At 42.5% G+C, this 17,632-nt stretch overlaps 2 protein-coding genes across 3 annotated transcripts in view; one reads left to right on the top strand and one right to left on the bottom strand.

The window, feature by feature from the left end:
* LOC126108555 (uncharacterized) overlaps nucleotides 1-4,380 on the top strand; it is a 210,108-nt gene extending 205,728 nt beyond the window's left edge. For both annotated transcript variants that reach the window (XM_049913843.1, XM_049913841.1), the window contains one exon: nucleotides 1,679-4,380. In XM_049913843.1, coding sequence (XP_049769800.1) covers nucleotides 1,679-1,902 — 224 coding nt within the window. In that variant the 3' untranslated portion in view covers nucleotides 1,903-4,380. The remainder of the gene's footprint in view (nucleotides 1-1,678) is intronic.
* Nucleotides 4,381-5,112: 732 nt separating this feature from the next.
* Nucleotides 5,113-17,632, bottom strand: part of LOC126108223 (F-box/LRR-repeat protein 7-like) — a 29,048-nt gene continuing 16,528 nt past the window's right edge. Inside the window, exon 2 of the mRNA XM_049913455.1 lies at nucleotides 5,113-6,611. Within this exon, the coding sequence (XP_049769412.1) occupies nucleotides 5,113-6,609 (1,497 nt within the window). The 5' untranslated portion in view covers nucleotides 6,610-6,611. The remainder of the gene's footprint in view (nucleotides 6,612-17,632) is intronic.

Raw genomic sequence — 17,632 nt, 5'->3', positions numbered from 1 at the left:
TAACATGGGAACTTTCATGGAGATAATAGCTATGCTATTTTACTTGTTTAAAAACATTTTCACATCAAGCTCTTAAAATACTGAATAATTTTTTACTGTATTTTTATAATTGCATGCAGACTACATCTACAGACTAGACACACAAATCTATTAGTTACAGTTACACATTTTACATTTTGGTCTAGGGAGGGGTCTCTAACAGGAGGTGATACAAAAGCCTCATTGGTGACTACAGGTGGTAATATTATTGCCTCACGCCCAACTGTGAGTAAGAACATACAAAATGATAAAGACAAGTACACTGACAAAGGCAGTTCACAGCAGACAGATTCACTCACACTTGTGTCACAAAACTGTAAATAAATAAAATTGACCTGCCAGAGGTAAAGATGAATGGGCAAGCACAAAAGAATCTCACTGCACAATGTTTGTAGGTACAATCTGAAGTGGCACCAGCACACGGATAAATTAAGCAGAAAGATCAGTTCTGCCTGCTTTGGACTCAGAAATATGTCTCATTGCTTCGGCCTGCAGAGAGGTTTGCTGGCATACTTTCAGTCGATACTGGCCTGTCATATAATCTGGGGCAAAGGAATAGTATTTACTCTACAAAAGTGTGTAGCAAGAATATTATGTAAATACGATAGCTAAACACCTATAGAAGTTTCTATAGGGATCCACGATTCCTACACTTACATTTCAATGCATTTACGCCCTCAAATGGCATCTGTGGTTAATAATGAGAAGGAACTTAGGATGAAATAAAAAATTTCTAAGGACAATATTGGAAGAAAGAAAAATAATTCCCATATAGGTTACACATCCATGTATAGTCTTCAGAAGAGAGTGCTTTTTTTTTTTTTTTTTTTTTTTTTTTTTTTTTTTTTTTTTTTTTTTTTTAATCACACATGAAATTGGAGATCCCAAAATATTAAAAACTGAAGTACAAAGACTACTTTATCAGTCACCCCTCCTACAATTTGTAGGAGTCACTGGACTTGGGTATGTAACTCCTGCTAAACATGACATTAGACTGTGCCTGTATATAGACTGCTGATTGTGTTACGTGTAACATTATATAACGACTTCATTTGATGAGTTACAGAAACGTAGGAGCTGAACCGTGAGAGATGACCAGGAGTGGCATCATTAAACGTATAAGGAGTGATCGATCAGGCAAAATTGCCGTGAGCATTCCACTGACTAACCAGGTTGAAGATACCCATTTGGTAGAACACTGTCCTGTGCTGTGTGACAGCCTGCTGCATACCCTCCTCACCTGACACGAATTGTTGACACTTCGAGGCCTTTTGCAAGGGACCAAAGGCGCAGGTGCTCGAGTGCCTCACTCAGGTTGGCGTAACTTCCCAGATGAATGTCTACCGGCATTTGTCCTTCGGCAACCGAGATAAGAATAACAGCATGTTGGTCCTGTATGGAGGAATTTGGTAATGACACTGCCACAGTTCACGTTTCCGCATTTACCACACACACCTCAAAAAGACACACATCAGTGTTGCACTAAATTGCATAGACGCTACAGCAATGACCTCAAAGAGAAACTTTTTAATCCCTCCTCCCTCTCCCCCCCCCCCCCCCCCCCCCCCCAATAGCTTCCCTCCTGCTATGAGACGCTTACAGCACATAAGGTGTAATTCCATTTTCTTTTCTTTTTTAGGCAGTAATGGGATCTTTCTCAGCAAGCAGCATTCTGTTAACAGAGCAAATGGTGCAATTCGTAACTTGCATAACAACCGCACTTGTGCAGACACACCTACATGTCAACAGCTGAAGTGGTGTAGTCAGTTACACCACTGTGCTTGCTACCGTTCTGAGTCACCGCAATTCGCTGTGGATATTCCAACGTGTGGCTGTTCCGGTTATAGAAGTTTACTTGTTTAATTACTTGAGTTGTGATCAGTGTGATTCACCATAAGTTATAGTAATAAAGACACTATCAGGGAACCAATTATTTGGAATGATAATGGCTCCAGCAATGAATTCTTTTCCATCACATTCAGAGTTATCCAGCGTGGGTCAGTTGTGTTTATTTTCTCACTGTGTTATTATTTTACATCAAAATTTATAGTTTCTTGTGTTTGGATGCTTTTACCAATATGACATACAATATATGACATTATAGCAACAAATAAATTAAGACATTACAGTAACATGATTGTTACAAATTTACTGTAGAGCTTTTAACAATGAGTTCAACATGCATTTTCATGCACCTCACAAGGACATTTGCTTACATTGTGATGCATTTGCTGGTAGACTTAAGGACTCAACAGGTGAGCAAGAAAAGGTATGGCTTCAACAAGCCCACAAATTAGATCTGTGTGTGTAAGAATGAAAAAGCTCAGCACCCCATCAAGTAGCTTATTACAAATGGAATTTGTGTGTTCACATCAAAATAAGGGCACCGCCTGCAAAACGTGCTTTGTACCGTGATACTTGTACAAGGAAGAACAGGAATTGGAAAATAGTCAAAACATTAATGACACTAGTTTTAAGTGATAAAAATAACATCGTAGTCATAGACCGAGAAGTTAACAAGTGGTCATTCCTATCTTCCCTACGAAGGTGATTTTGCCTCAATAGAAAACTACAGCAAAACAACAGATATTTTGTCCCAATAACTGGTACAATATTATTGCCAGGTGAAGGAAAAAAAATCCCTTTCAAGTCACTGTAATGACACTGACTTCTTGTCTGTGGAAAACTTGTTGAAGTCAATCACCAAAAGGAAGAATGACACTAAACAACATCCTCTCTCTCATGGCTAAAGATGCAGTGGATTCGGTACCAAAAGTGTAATCCATTCACACTCGTCTTCAAGGGAACTCTTCCAGCAAAGTGGAATTTCACAAGCTGGACTTCAAGCCAAGCTAAGGAAACAACCACGCTCAATTACCCTGTCTAACATACCTCAAGGAAAACTGTACACAGGACCATGGGCTGTTACAAAAGAGAAGAAAGCGGACATGGACGAACTACTGCCCTTCATTCCACTTGTTCATAACCACTACTTTCAGAATCTTCTTTCTTCTGACAATGCTGAAGCCAATGGCCCACTGAATGGAAATGATAGTAGTGACGATGAGCAACAAAGATTATGTAAATACAGTGTTGTTGACTGGCATGTATATTTTGATACCAAATAAAATCTTTCACCTGTTTACATCATTAGTGGTGTAACTTCATTTAGGCCTTTGTACCATGTTTATAATTTTATAAAAGTTACTGAAATTGTTATGCTGACTTAAAAGGCCTAGCCTGGCAACATACATGATAAAGTACTGTTTAATTTTCTATAACAATCCTATTAAGGCAATAAATACTCAGAAACCAGAATAATGTGAGTTACATCAATTGTGCTGTAAGCGGCTCATACATATTTTTAAGTTTGTTTCTTAGCTTGACCAACACACAACCAGACTACCACTTTCCAACCTAACCTAGGCCTCGAGCTACATCACCGATCCGTCTGTAACCACAAGAGAGATTTAGTAATTCTAAGAAAAATCACTGACCGCGACTTCTGCGCACCTAGTAAGTGGAAAGTACTCTGTATATCACAAAGACTTCAATATGAGGCGAATGACACAGAAGCACTGTCCACACACTCTTAGTCTGCAATATTGATGTCAGGTTATTAAGAAACTCATCAAAGTGATAGCCACGGATAAAGTATTCAAAAGATAAATTTGAAGAAAAAATGAACAGAGGTGTTCTTAATTTCCTCAGTTAATAGCATCCGAGGTGGTGGTCTTAGTGTTACTGATGTGGTCTCCAGACCAAAAACTGGCTGTCCTTGCTAGTCTAGTCTGTGCAAGCCTTTCCACCACTGCATAACTACTGCATCCTATAGCCACTCACACATGCACAATGTAGTCAGAAATTGGTCTGCCTCTACAGCTTTTAGCATCACACTTCCTTCTCTTACCTAATCAGCTTCATTTCTCAGAATGTGTACTGCACAGATATCACCTAGCTTTTATGAAGTGATTAAAACACATTGGAATGCAACAGTGTACACATACGACAAGAGCAACAAGTGAACACTTTGTTACATTTATAGTGTAGTCACACAGCAGTAGTGAAATACCAAAAGGTGAAGTGAGCTCGTTATTCCGATGTTTGGGTAAAGATATAAAAAGAAACTAATAAGTTCTCATGGTGATATGATGGCCCTTGTAAGATAGGAGGTACTACTGTCTCAAACCTGTCTTTCTCGTGGATCCCTCTACATGCTAAGAAAAAGGTTTGTACAACACAGCATTAATAGAGCGAAATGTACCTTATGACTAAATGACTATGTGTATCTATCTCTTAATTTTAGCCTTTATTAAAACTACCTTAGACTATAATTTAAAAAAAAAATATGCCAAATGGAATGTGCACATAATGGACAATTAATATATGTACTGCAAAAAAAAAAAAAAAAAAAAAAAAAAAAAAAAAAAAAAAAAAAAACACAATGTGTACAGTATCCATAAGTGAGATAGATTACACCGGGGGGAGGGTCACATATTTAATGAGAATTCTTTCAGACATCACTTGTAGAGAAAGTTCTTGGCAGATTAAGACTTTGTGCTGTATCGGGACTTGCCCACAGAACCTCCCCTGTCGTGGACAACTCTCTTCCCAAGTCAGTTCTCCAGTCACGACTCACGACCTGCTCACAGCTGTCCTCTGCTCCTACTGTCCAAACTTTACAGAAGTTCCTCTGCATATCTCGCAGGACAAGCACAATACTTCTGAGAAATGTCTTAGCCACAGCCCAGTGGTAGTTTCCAAAGTTAAACCTTTACTCTGCAATAGAGATTCATTTTAGAAATGGTATCCCCACAATACCCTTTTTCCCAGAGGCGTCGGTCCAGCACGATACACAAGGAATCTTCGGTGAAGGAAAGTCGTGAGGGCTGGCCGTGAGTCTTAACAGGAAACTCGAGTCGGTACGCTCTCTCATCACAAAAAGTGTGGTACAGGTTTTGAGTCCCAGTGCGGCGCAGAGTTTTAATCTGCCAATAAGATCGGAAATGGCGCACACACTGCTCCACAGCACAAAATTTGTTCTCAGCTCTGAAAAGCTCGTTTAGCAGAAGTTTATATAAACTGTTCCGAGCAATAAATTTTTACTCGGGGCAGACACGGTCGGATGATATCACTGACAACGTCGCGCACTAATACGCTGACACACAACTGCTCCAGGTTATTCAGGTGGCACAGTTCCCAGTAAGCATTCGACTCCAACCCGAAGACGCAGAAAAGCGACAAGGTGTGAAGCTGGGGGCAGTGCCTGAGGAACCGCAAGTGGGTGACGTCCTCCACGTAGGCCAGCGACAGAGTGTGCAGTTGCGGCAGTGACGACACCGTCTGGGAGAGTACGTCTGCGTCGACCCTGCACCTCCTCAGGACCAGCGTCTCGAGCCGCGTCAGGTGGCACAGGCTCGACAGCACCGACGTGTCGGGCCAGGTCGAGCTCTCGAGGTAGAGGCGGTGCAACCGCGGGCAGTGGCGCAGGAAGCCCAGGTGGGCCAGATCCACTTTGCAGAGCTTCAGTTCCTCGCGCAGTGACAGGCGCTGCAGCACGTCGGACAACTCGTCGGCAGTCGCGGCGTTGTCGACGAGGCAGAGCGAGCGGACGCTGGCGGGCAGGCACTGCAGGCCCGTCGGCGGCCCGTCCTTAGCCTCGACGCGGAGCTCCCGCAGCTGGCTGCAGAGCCGCAGGAAGGACAGGTCCGAGAGCAGTCTGCAGCGGTCCAACTGCAGCGACACGAGAGACCTCAGACCCCCCGCGGCCGCTTCCAGGGCCTCTGCCTCCGCGCGGCAGTCGCACAGTCGCAACTTCTTCACGTTCCCGAGATGCCGTAGCTCCGAGTATGCGGCCGGCGGCAAGTCGTCGCAACTTTCCAATTCCAGTTCCTCCAGCGCGTCCGAGCAGTGCCGTAGGAACGTCAGTTCCTCCAGGCCGCGGCAGTTGATTCTGAGAGTCTTCAACCGGCTGACCCCTTCCAAACAGTCCAAGTAGTCTCCCGACAGGGCCTCTACGTTTATGTTCAGCTCTCTGAGATTCGGGCACAGCTCCAGGGCTGAGCCGACGGCGCATTCTGCCCTGGTGTCTGGCTTGAAGGGTGTCAGCGTCGGATTTCCTCCGATGATCTGCAGCTTCTCGAGTGCCGCAAAATCGATAAGTGACTGAGAAGAGAAGATGACCTCTGCGACGTTGAGATCGGTCGATAAATACGTACACCCCACTCTTTGGCAGTCACGCACAGCTCTCAGGTCACAGACGTTTGTTACTGACAAAAACAACTGTGGGTAGATAATTTTCACCTCAAACATTTTGGTCACCTTGACATCGAGTTCTTGCAACAGTGGTACGATGCACAAGACGGCGCACACCTCGGTGGATTCCCTCGGACTTCTATTGCTGACGTACCTCTTCCCCTTCCACACGAGGGAATAGTCCGACACGATTCTGCGCCATCGCCTGCACACATTGGCACACCGGACCAGATCCGGTATGGGCAGGAAGGAAAAGATGGAGAACAGGATGTCGTCTGGCACGTTGCCGTCGAGGCTGAATGACGGCATTGCCATTTCTGCAAACACAAAGTTACCAGTTACTCCTCAGAGTAAGTTTTGCTGCGGATTTTAGGAAAGTCAGTTTCATTTGAGGTATGTATGTGAATATAATAAATTGTGGCTATGTTGTTACTGTGATTTGATACAGATATCCATGCAACTCTATTCTGCACAAATCCTTACATCTCTACAGTGTGTCAGAAGACTCTGCACCCCTCTTCTAGCTGTTTTTACTACACCCACATACACACTCCAAAAGCCACTGTATGGTCCATCCACTGTATGGTCATTGCCTTTCTTGGTGCACTCTCTAACAAAGTGAGGGGAAAACTACTGTCTATATGGCACTGCATGAACCCTATTTTTTTTAACTTCTCTTTGTTGTCCCTGAAGAGTATTGTTGTCAATTTTGTCTTATTTTACTTCAGTGTTGCATTATTTCAGCCCCAAAGCCTTGGCCAATTTAAGTGGACAAAGATACATGGACAAGGAGTGACAAGCAGCGTGTGTTTGGGCACACATACTTCCACAGATAATGACAAATAATGAGTACTTATAAGAGATCGCTTTGACAAGGCCCCATCTCATAAAGCAAACTCGCTTTTGCTCTAGGCAGTCACAAAAACATATCATATACTGAATTTCAGAAACGCAACAAGAAATATATGCCGCTGCCGGTCAGTTGACGCAGCAGTCTCCAACGTAATCCATTCACAAAAGAGCAGCTGAATCTGAGGTACCACTATAAACAATGCATGACCTTATCAAAAAAGATTTGAAAATGAAAGAAACGCGACCATTTAGACCAATGTTTATGAACGAATTATCCAACGACGACACATAGCAGCGAGTTGCAGCTTCCCCTTTTTTGTCAACAGCAGCTCCAAAAGCTATATCTCACTCTAGAGTTTTATTTTCTGGCCACCTTGTGATGTATTGCAGCCCATGCATAGAATGTCTTTTTCTGGTCTATGAAAATACGCATTATATTTAACAACTGAAAAGGCACCCACTTCATATTACAATGTAGACTGGGATGTCATCACAATATGAATTAGGATTATATTTTTTTTTGAATAAAATTTTTATTTGAAGCTGTTGCAAATGCAGTTAATACCTCAGCTCTGAGACAAGGGAATTGTGGATCACGTGTGGATACACCAGGACCGTGTGTGGTTCAGTGACATCTCCAGGCCTGTCTAAATGGCCGCCATGAAGCCCTGACCTCACCATGCCAGATAACTCATAACGGGGAATAACTGAACCAATGTGCCTCAACATTGGTATAACACTAATAATGGAGGGGCTGAGCCCACATGTTAAAGAGTGGTGGAGTTTCGGGTTCCGCTAACTAGGTCTGGTGTCCGCTACACAGAGGAGGCAGCTACACGGGTAGCAGGGGCCGCGTGGCGTGGACTGCGCAGTTTTTTTATAGGTTATACAGTCTTGGGAAAGATCAAAAAGGGCTCCAGTCTCAAAGGATACAGGGCAAAGAGATGACGAAAATCGACCAAGCAACAGTCGGTATTATAGTTGTAAATTGTCGTAGCTGTGTTGGAAAAGTACCAGAGCTTCAAGCGCTGATAAAAATTGCTGAAGCTGAAATCGTTATAGGAACAGAAAGCTGACTAAAGCCGGAGAGAAATTCTGCCGAAATTTTTACAGAGGTGCAAACCGTGTTCAGAAAGGATAGATTAAATAAAGTAGGTGGTGGTGTGTGTGTCTGTTGGTAGTAGTTTATCTTGTAGTGAAGTTGAAATAGATAGTTCCTGCGAATTATTATAGGTAGAGGTTATACTCAACAGCCATACCACAACAATAATTGGCTCCTTCTACCGACCCCCCGACTCTGATGATATCATAGCTGAACGGTTCAAAGAAAACTTGAATCTCATTACAAATAAGTACCCCACTCATACAGTTATAATTGGTGGACATTTCAATCTACCCTCGATTTGTTGGCAAAAATACATGTTTAAAGCCAGTGGTAGACAGAAAGCATCTTCTCAAATTGTATAAAATGCTTTCTCTGAGAATTACTTTGAACAATTAGTTCATGAGCCCACACAAATTGAAAATGGTTGCGAACACAGTCTTGACCTCTTAGCCACAAATAATCCTGATCTAATAGAGTGAATCACAATGGATACAGGGATTAGTGAACACAAGGCCATTGTAGCGAGGCTCAAAACCATATCAACCAAAACCACTAAAAATAAACGCAAAGAATATCTATTTAAAACAGCAGATAAAATTCTGCTTGATGCCTTCCTAAGAGAGAGTCTCCATTCCTTCGAAGCTAAATATGTAAGTGTAGACCAGATATGGCTCAAATTCAAAGATACAGTATCGACAGCAATAGATAGATTCATACTGCATAAGTTAATAAGAGACGAGAAACGGGACTGATAAACCATGGTAACAAAACACGTCAGAACACTATTGCAGAAGCAATGAAAAAAGCATGCCAAATTCAGAAGAACGCAATATCCCCAAGACTGGCTAAGTTTCACGGAAGCTCAAAATTTAGTGCGGACGTCAATGTGAGATGCTTTTAATAGTTTCTACAATGAAACAGTCTCATAATATGGTAGAAAACCCAAAGAGATTCTGGTCGTATATAAAGTACACCAGTGGCAAAAAACAGTCAATAGCATCACTGCGTGATAGCGACGGAAATGTTGCCGATGATGGTGCCACTAAAGCAGAGTTACTAAATAGTTTCCCGTAATTCCTTCATCAAAGAAGACGAAGCAAATATTCCAGAACTCAAAACCAGAACAGCTGTTAGCATGCATGACATAAAAGTAGATATCATAGGTGTGGCGAAACAACTCAAATCTCTTAAGAAAGGCAAGTCTTCCGGTCCAGACGGTATACCAATCAGGTTCGTTTCAGAGTATACAGCCACAATAAGTGCCTTTCTTGGCAATCATATACAACCACTCACTTGATGAAAAGTCTGTTCCTAAAGACTGGAAAGTAGCACAGGTCACATGAAATTCAAGAAATGAAATAGTAGTAACCCATTGAATTACAGACCCAAATCACTGACCTCAATTTGCAGTAGGATTTTGGAGCATATACTGTACTCTAACATTATGAATCGCCTTGAAGAAAATGACTTCTTGATACATAACCAACACGGATTCACAAAATATCGTTCTTGTGCAACGCAGCTAGCTCTTTATTCCCATGAAGTAATGAGTGCTGTCGACAAGGAATCTCAGATCGATTCCATATTCCTAGGTTTCCAGAAGCCTTTTGACACCGGTCCTCACATGCGACTATTAATCAAATTGTATATCTAAAAAGAAAGATGATGAGACTTACCAAACAAAAGCACTGGCAGGTCAATAGACACACGAACAAACACAAACATACACACAAAATTCAAGCTTTCGCAACAAACGGTTGCTTCGTCAGGAAAGAGGGAAGGAGAGGGAAAGACGAAAGGATGTGGGTTTTAAGGGAGAGGGTAAGGAGTCATTCCAATCCCGGGAGCGGAAAGACTTACCTTATGGGAAAAAAGGACAGGTATACACTCGCGCGCGCGCGCACACACACACACACACACACACACACACACACACACACACACACACACACATCCATCCGCATATACACAGACACAAGCAGATCTGTGTATATGCGGGTGTGTGTGTGTGTGTGTGTGTGTGTGTGTGTGTGTGTGTGTGTGTGTGTGTGCGCGCAATGAAATGCAGACCATTAGCTGCTTACAGGCATTGATAAATATCAACGGTGACAGTTGAAAAATGTGTACCCTGATTGGGACTCAAACCCGGGATCTCTTGCTCGGATGGCAAATGCTTTATTGGACTGAACCACCGAGGACACAGAGGATATTGCGACTGCCATACCATCTTCATAGAGATAAGGCTTACCGGCCAATGATCTTCTTCAGTGCGGATGCACTCACATTGCCCGAACTCTTCTGGGAATAGGTAGATTGACTGCCGTGAGTAACAAGTATGGTGGGCAGGGGCACTACAAATGTAGTGTGTGGACAGAAATTTGGAAGTGTGCGGCTCACGTGGAGCGCACCAGAGATAAGTCCCTGCAATCGCACTATCCTCTGTGTCCTCAGTGGCTCAGTCGGATAGTGTGTCTGCCACGTAAGCAGGAGGTCCCGGATTCGAGTCCTGGTCGAGGCACACATTTTTCAACTGTCCCCGTCGATATTTATCAATGCAGGTAAGCAGCTAAAGGTCTGGATTTCATTGTAATTTCATATACAGAGAATGGCAGCACGAATTGTCACAGGTTTGTCTGGCCCGTAGGAGTCCCATGAAGATGCTCAAGAACTGAACTGGCAGACAGTTCAAGATACACGCAATGTATCCCAGGAAGGCCTAGTTAGTAAGCTTCAAGTACCAAGTTTAATGATGAATCTAAGAATATACTTCTACCCCCATAGTACTGCTCCAGTAGGGATTGCAAAGACAAGATTATGTTGTACAGGGTGTTACAAAAAGGTACAGCCAAACTTTCCTGAAACATTCCTCACACACAAATAAAGAAAAGATGTTATGTGGACATGTGTCTGGAAACATGTAATTTCCATGTTAGAGCTCATTTTAGCTTCATCGGTGTGTACTGTACTTCCTCGATTCACCGCCAGTTGGCCCAATTGAAGGAAGGTAATGTTGACTTCGGTGCTTATGTTGACATGTGACTCATTGCTCTACAGTACTAGCATCAAGCACATCAGTACGTACCATCAACAGGTTAGTGTTCATCAAGAACGTGGTTTTGCAGTCAGTGCAGTGTTTACAAATGCAGAGTTGGCAGATGCCCCTTTGCTGTACGGATTAGCACGGGGCAATAGCCGTGGCGCTGTATGTTTGTATCGAGACAGATTTCCAGAATGAAGGTGTCCCGACAGGAAGACGTTCGAAGCAATTGATCGCCGTCTTAGGGAGCACGGAACATTCCAGCCTATGACTCGCGACTGGGGAAGACCTACAACGACGAGGACACCGGCAATGGACGAGGCAATTCTTGGTGCAGTTGACGATAAGCCCAATGTCAGCGTCAGAGAAGTTGCTGCTGTTCAAGGTAACGTTGACCACGTCACTGTATGGAGAGTGCTACGGGAGAACCAGTTGTTTCCGTACCATGTACAGCGTGTGCAGGCACTATCGGCAGCTGATTGGCCTCCACGGGTACACTTCTGCGAATGGTTCATCCGACAATGTGTCAATCCTTATTTCAGTGCAAATGTTCTCTTTATGGATGAGGCTTCATTCCGACGTAATCAAATTGTAAATTTTCACAATCGAGATGTGTGGGCTGACCAGAATCTGCACGCAATTGTGCAATCACATCATCAACACAGATTTTCTGTGAATGTTTGGGCAGGCATTGTTGGTGATGTCTCGATTGGGCCCCACGTTCTTCCACCTATGCTCAATGGAGCACGGTATCAAGATTTCATACAGGATACTCTACCTGTGGTGCTAGAACGTGTGCCTTTACATGTACGACACAACATGTGGTTCGTGCACGATGGAGCTCCTGCACATTTCAGTCTAAGTGTTCGTACGCTTCTCAACAACAGATTCGGTGACCGATGGATTTGTAGAGGCAGACCAATTCTGTGGCCTCCACGCTCTCCTGACCTCAACCCTCTTGACTTTCATTTACGGGGGCATTTGAAAGCTCTCGTCTATGCAACCCCGGTACCAAATGTAGAGACTCTTCGTGCTCGTATTGTGGACGGCTGTGATACAATACGCCGTTCTCCAGAGCTGCATCAGCGCATCAGGGATTCCATGCGACGGAGGTTGGATGCATGTATCCTCGCTAACTGAGGACATTTTGAACACTTCCTGTAACAAAGTGTTTGAAGTCGCACTGGTACATTCTGTTGCTGTGTGTTTCCATTCCATGATTAACGTGATTTGAAGAGAAGTCATAAAATGAGCTCTAACATGGAAAGTAATTGTTTCCGGACACATGTCCACATAACATATTTTCTTTCTTTGTGTGTGAGGAATGTTTCCTGAAAGTTTGGCCGTACCTTTTTGTAACACCCTGTATACAGTGCTCACAGTGCCATTTAAGGAATCATTCTTCCTGCACTCCACATGTGAATTGGCAGGAAGCAGCTCTAATAACTGGTACAATGGGAAGTACTCTCTACTGCGCACTTCACAGTTCATTGCAGAGTATGCATGTAGATGTAGATACCTGTAGCAGCTGGCTGCCAAATGTGAAAATTGTGCCTCCTTACTACTTAATTTCATGTTATCTACCTACGTTGCATTTATTTCAAGTCCACAATTATTATTAAGAAGATTAATGTGGAAGCTTAATTTAAGAGAGCACCAAAAAAAGTATGAAAACTAAAAATGTCTACAAGTCCATATCAAACAAGGTGGCATAAGGACGAATGGGGCTGGGGGCTGAAAAGCGTCTGGCCCACGACAATGCAATATGTCGGTGCAGCCCTGATCCCTGGTGATTAGTGCACCAGAAGTTGCTGAGTTCTGGTTTGGAATTGTAAAACATTTGTGGTATTTTTTTGCTTTAGTAAAGACATGTATATTTGTGTTTTATATTGTCTATTTTTGACACAGTAAATAAATAAATGTGACATTACCTAATGTACTTTCTCAGTACAAGATAATCTAAAAGTCAAAGATTTCTACAGTCTGGTTAAAATTACTTGATAATCGACATCTGCCACAGTGTTGCCACATCCGCTGTGGGGTACCACTCTCGGTTATAGGTGACATACAAACACAGTGAGTCACTTCACAAATGCTGTTAATGTGTAATGCGACGTATTACGGAAACGGGAGACACTATCGACAGATGATTCTTAAGTGGCCAATTACTGAACTGTGGCAGAACTGCGACCCTGAATTTAAACTCATGTCCTAATCTAATCACAAACTTGCTATGTCCAATGTAACTGAGAGAACAGCGATCAACAATCTGCAGTAGAATTAATCACTTTGTTGACATCATTTCTACATCTCCAGCCACACTTTGCAAACCACCGTGAGGTGAATGGCAGAGAGTATGTCCCATTGTACCCAGTTACTAAGGTTCCTTCCCGTTCCATTCACGTATGGAGTGTGAGAAGAATGATTGCTGGAATGCCCCTGCGCATGCAGCAATTATTCTAATCTTATACTAACAATCCCAGTGAGAGCAATATGCAGGGGTTGTAGTATATTCCTAGAGTAATCATGTAAAGCTGGATCTTGAAACTTTGTTAACAGACTTTCTTGGGATAGTTTATGTCTGTCTTCAGGAGCCTGGCAGTCACGTTTCTTCAGCATCACATTCCCACGGGTCAAAAACACCTGTGACAATTTGTGCTGCCCTTCTCTGTATACATTCAATAGCCCCAGTTAGTCCTACCTGGTACAGGTCCCACACATTTCAGTAATATTATGGAAATGGTCGCACAAGTGATTTGTAAGGAATCTCCTTTGTAGACTGATTGCACTTCCCCGGTATTCTACCATGACTGAAACTATGTGATCATTCCATCGCATACCCCCACAATGTGTTACTCCCAGGAATTCGTCTGAGTTGGCCGATTCCAGCAGTGCCGGATTGATGTTATAATCATAGGATACTACTTTGTTTTTCATTTTGTGAAGTGCAAAATTTTACATTTCTGAACATTTAGAGCAAATTGCCAATCTCTGCACCACGTTGAAATCTTATCACAATCTGACTGAATATTTATGCGGCTTCTCTCAGATAGTACTTTATAATAGATAACTGAATCATCTGCAAAAAGCCTGATTTTACTGTTAATATTGTCTGTGAGGTCATTAATATATGACATGAACAGCAAGGGTCCCAACACATTTCCCTGGGGCACACCTGAAGTTACTCCTACATCTATGACTATGACTCTCCATCCAAGATAACATGCTGTGTCCTCCCAACAACAAAGTCCTCAATCCAGTCACAAATTTCAAATGATACTCCATACGATCATACTTTTGACAATAAGCATTGGTGCGGTACTGAGTCAAATGCTGTTTGGAAATCTAGAAACACGACATCTACCTGGTTGCCTTGATCCAAAACTTTCAGAATGTCAAGAGAAAAGTGGGAGTTGGGCTTCACGTGATCGATGTTTTCGAAAACCACGCTGGTTGGCATTCATGAGGTCATTCCGTTCAAGATACCTCATTATGTTTGAGCTCAGAATATGTTCTATCACTTCTACTACCCTTCTTGTACACAGATGTCACTTGTGTGTTTTTCTAAGAGCTGGGCATGGTTTTTTGTTCTATGGATCTATAATAGATTATAGTGAGAAGAGGGGCTAACTCAGCTGCAAATCCAGTATAGAATCTGACAGGGATTCCATCGGGGCCCTGAGCTATGTTCAATTTTAATGATTTCAACTGTTTCTCGACACCAATGAGGATAATAAACTGAGGCAATTCTCCTGGGTTGCCCTTTGTAAAGGAACATTTGAAAATGGAGTTAAGCATTTTAGGTTTTGCTTTGCTACCCTCAATTTCAGTTTCTGTCTCATTCGCTAGGGACGGCACACTAACTTTGGTGCCACTGATAGCCTTTACATACGACCAGAATTTCTTTGGGTTTTGTGAAATGTCATTTGATAATATTCTGCTACAGCAGTCATTGAAGGTGTCACACATTGCTCTCTCGATAGCCAAACATGTTTCATGTAGCAGCTCTCTATCTATAGTCCTTCGCTTTGTTTTATACCTATTATGCAGTAATCTCTGTTTCTTTAGAAGTTTCTTTACAGTGATTGTAAACCATGGAGGTTCCCTCCTATCATGTACAAGTGCAATGAGGTTTTCTCTGAAGTTTTTAGTTACATCAGGAGATGAGTCTGGTAGGCGACAGAAGGATCCAATCATCATTTTACGCCCACCCCTGATACTGAGTCCTGCCATAACAATCTCAAATGCAGCTTCAATTTCTACCTTTGTGGATTTGAGTTTTTTTGTCTGTTGCGGCAAATATGCCAGCTCCATTTTTCATTGGCTTTCCTTTCGATATACATTTAAATTTTCCCCTAAAATCTCACTGCTATCAATTTCAGGTTTCAACCAGCTTTCTGTACATAGTACAGGGTGATTCAAAAAGAATACCACAACTTTAGGAATTTAAAACTCTGCAACGACAAAAGGCAGAGCTAAGCACTATCTGTCGGTGAATTAAGGGAGCTATAAAGTTTCATTTAGTTGTACATTTGTTCGCTTGAGGCGCTGTTGACTAGGCGTCAGCGTCAGTTGATGCCAAGATGGCGACCGCTCAACAGAAAGCTTTTTGTGTTATTGAGTACGGCAGAAGTGAATCGACTACAGTTGTTCAGCGTGCATTTCGAAGTATGGTGTTAAACCTCCTGATAGGTGGTGTATTAAACATTGGTATAAACAGTTTACAGAGAATGGGTGTTTGTGCAAAGGGAAAAGTTCTGGACGGCCGAGAACGAGTGATGAAAATGTAGCACGCATCCAGCAAGCATTTGTTCGCAGCCCAGGAAAACCGACTCGCAGAGCTAGCAGATAGCTGCAAATTCCACAATCAACTGTATGGAGAGTCTTACAAAAAAGGTTAGTTATGAAACCTTATCGTCTGAAATTGGTTCAAGCACTACCTGAACGTCAACTACCCGAGGCGATGGATCGGCCGCCAGGCAGCCCGTGACAGAGCACTTCATCACTGGCCTCCAAGAAGCCCTGATCTTACCCCCTGCGATTTTTTCTTATGGGGGTATGTTAAGGAGATGGTGTTTAGGCCACCTCTCCCAGCCACCATTGATGATTTGAAATGAGAAATAACAGCAGCTATCCAAACTGTTACGCCTGATATGCTACAGAGAGTGTGGAACGAGTTGGAGTATCTGGTTGATATTGCTCGAGTGTCTGGAGGGGGCCATATTGAACATCTCTGAACTTGTTTTTGAGTGAAAAAAACCTTTTTAAATACTCTTTGTAATGATGTATAATGGAAGGTTATATTATGTTTCTTTCATTAAATACACATTTTTAAAGTTGTGGTATTCTTTTTGAATCACCCTGTATTATGTAAACTTCACTGCTTTTCATGAGCACTTCAAACTCTGGCACGTAGTGGTGAGTGCTTCAGCAGTTTATCTTTAGTATTTTAATACTCCCACCTGTGGGAGGCATTTATTTCGATCTTACACTGATACTTCTGGGTTTCCTACAGCTATCGTTATCTGGATTGGATGGAGAGTTGCCAAATCTAAAAAACCCTTGTGTGCACCCCACACGCACTCGGCTACCTGAGCAGCAGCCTCTGATGTGTAGTGCACACCTGACCTATTTACAGGGACCCTACAGTTCTCAACCTAGGGCACAAGTCCAGGAAGTCACAGCCTAGCTTGTCACAGTCCTTCCACTCAACTCAGCACCAAAGGGCCACAATCAGTTCAGGGGATGTAGCGGGACTTTGAATTTTGCCGTGCTACACTCGTTCCTCAGATATAAATTATACCGTCGCAGCTGTATGAGTGCTCGACGGCAGAGAAAAAAAATTTATAAGAAAATGAAGGTACAAAAATTGTAACTATTTTTGTTTTCTACCCACTCTTGTCTTTTGAGAGCGGAAGGTTAATTTCACTTATTTGCTAGTCTTAATATGATTCAGACATAAAAACTTATTAGCTAGTCTTGGTCGGATTAAGACGAAAAAAACTTATTAATGTGCAGACGTATTGTGGAAGTTTGTATGAAATTTGGAGGATGGAAGCAGCAACGTAAAATACATTGCATTCAATATCAAGATGGTTTTAATTTGTATACATTAGTAATTCCTGGACAATGAAATTTATTGCAAGATTTCAGAGCAGACTTTTCACGCAGAAATGAAGCAGGAGATTTTTGGAGAACAAGACCTGGACGCCGCACGAGAGAAGACATGTTAACACGGTAAAGAATGAACTCTTATCTACGCCATTTCCCCCTGTTAATCACATTTTGTTATGCTCTGTTCTCTTTCAAATAAATTTTGTAGTGGAAATTGGTTCGACTTTTGC

This window comes from Schistocerca cancellata, chromosome 11, assembly GCF_023864275.1.
Source record: "Schistocerca cancellata isolate TAMUIC-IGC-003103 chromosome 11, iqSchCanc2.1, whole genome shotgun sequence".
Lineage (NCBI taxonomy): Eukaryota > Metazoa > Arthropoda > Insecta > Orthoptera > Acrididae > Schistocerca > Schistocerca cancellata.
Note: the sequence above shows the minus strand (reverse complement) of the source record. Positions and strands in the feature narration are given on the sequence as shown.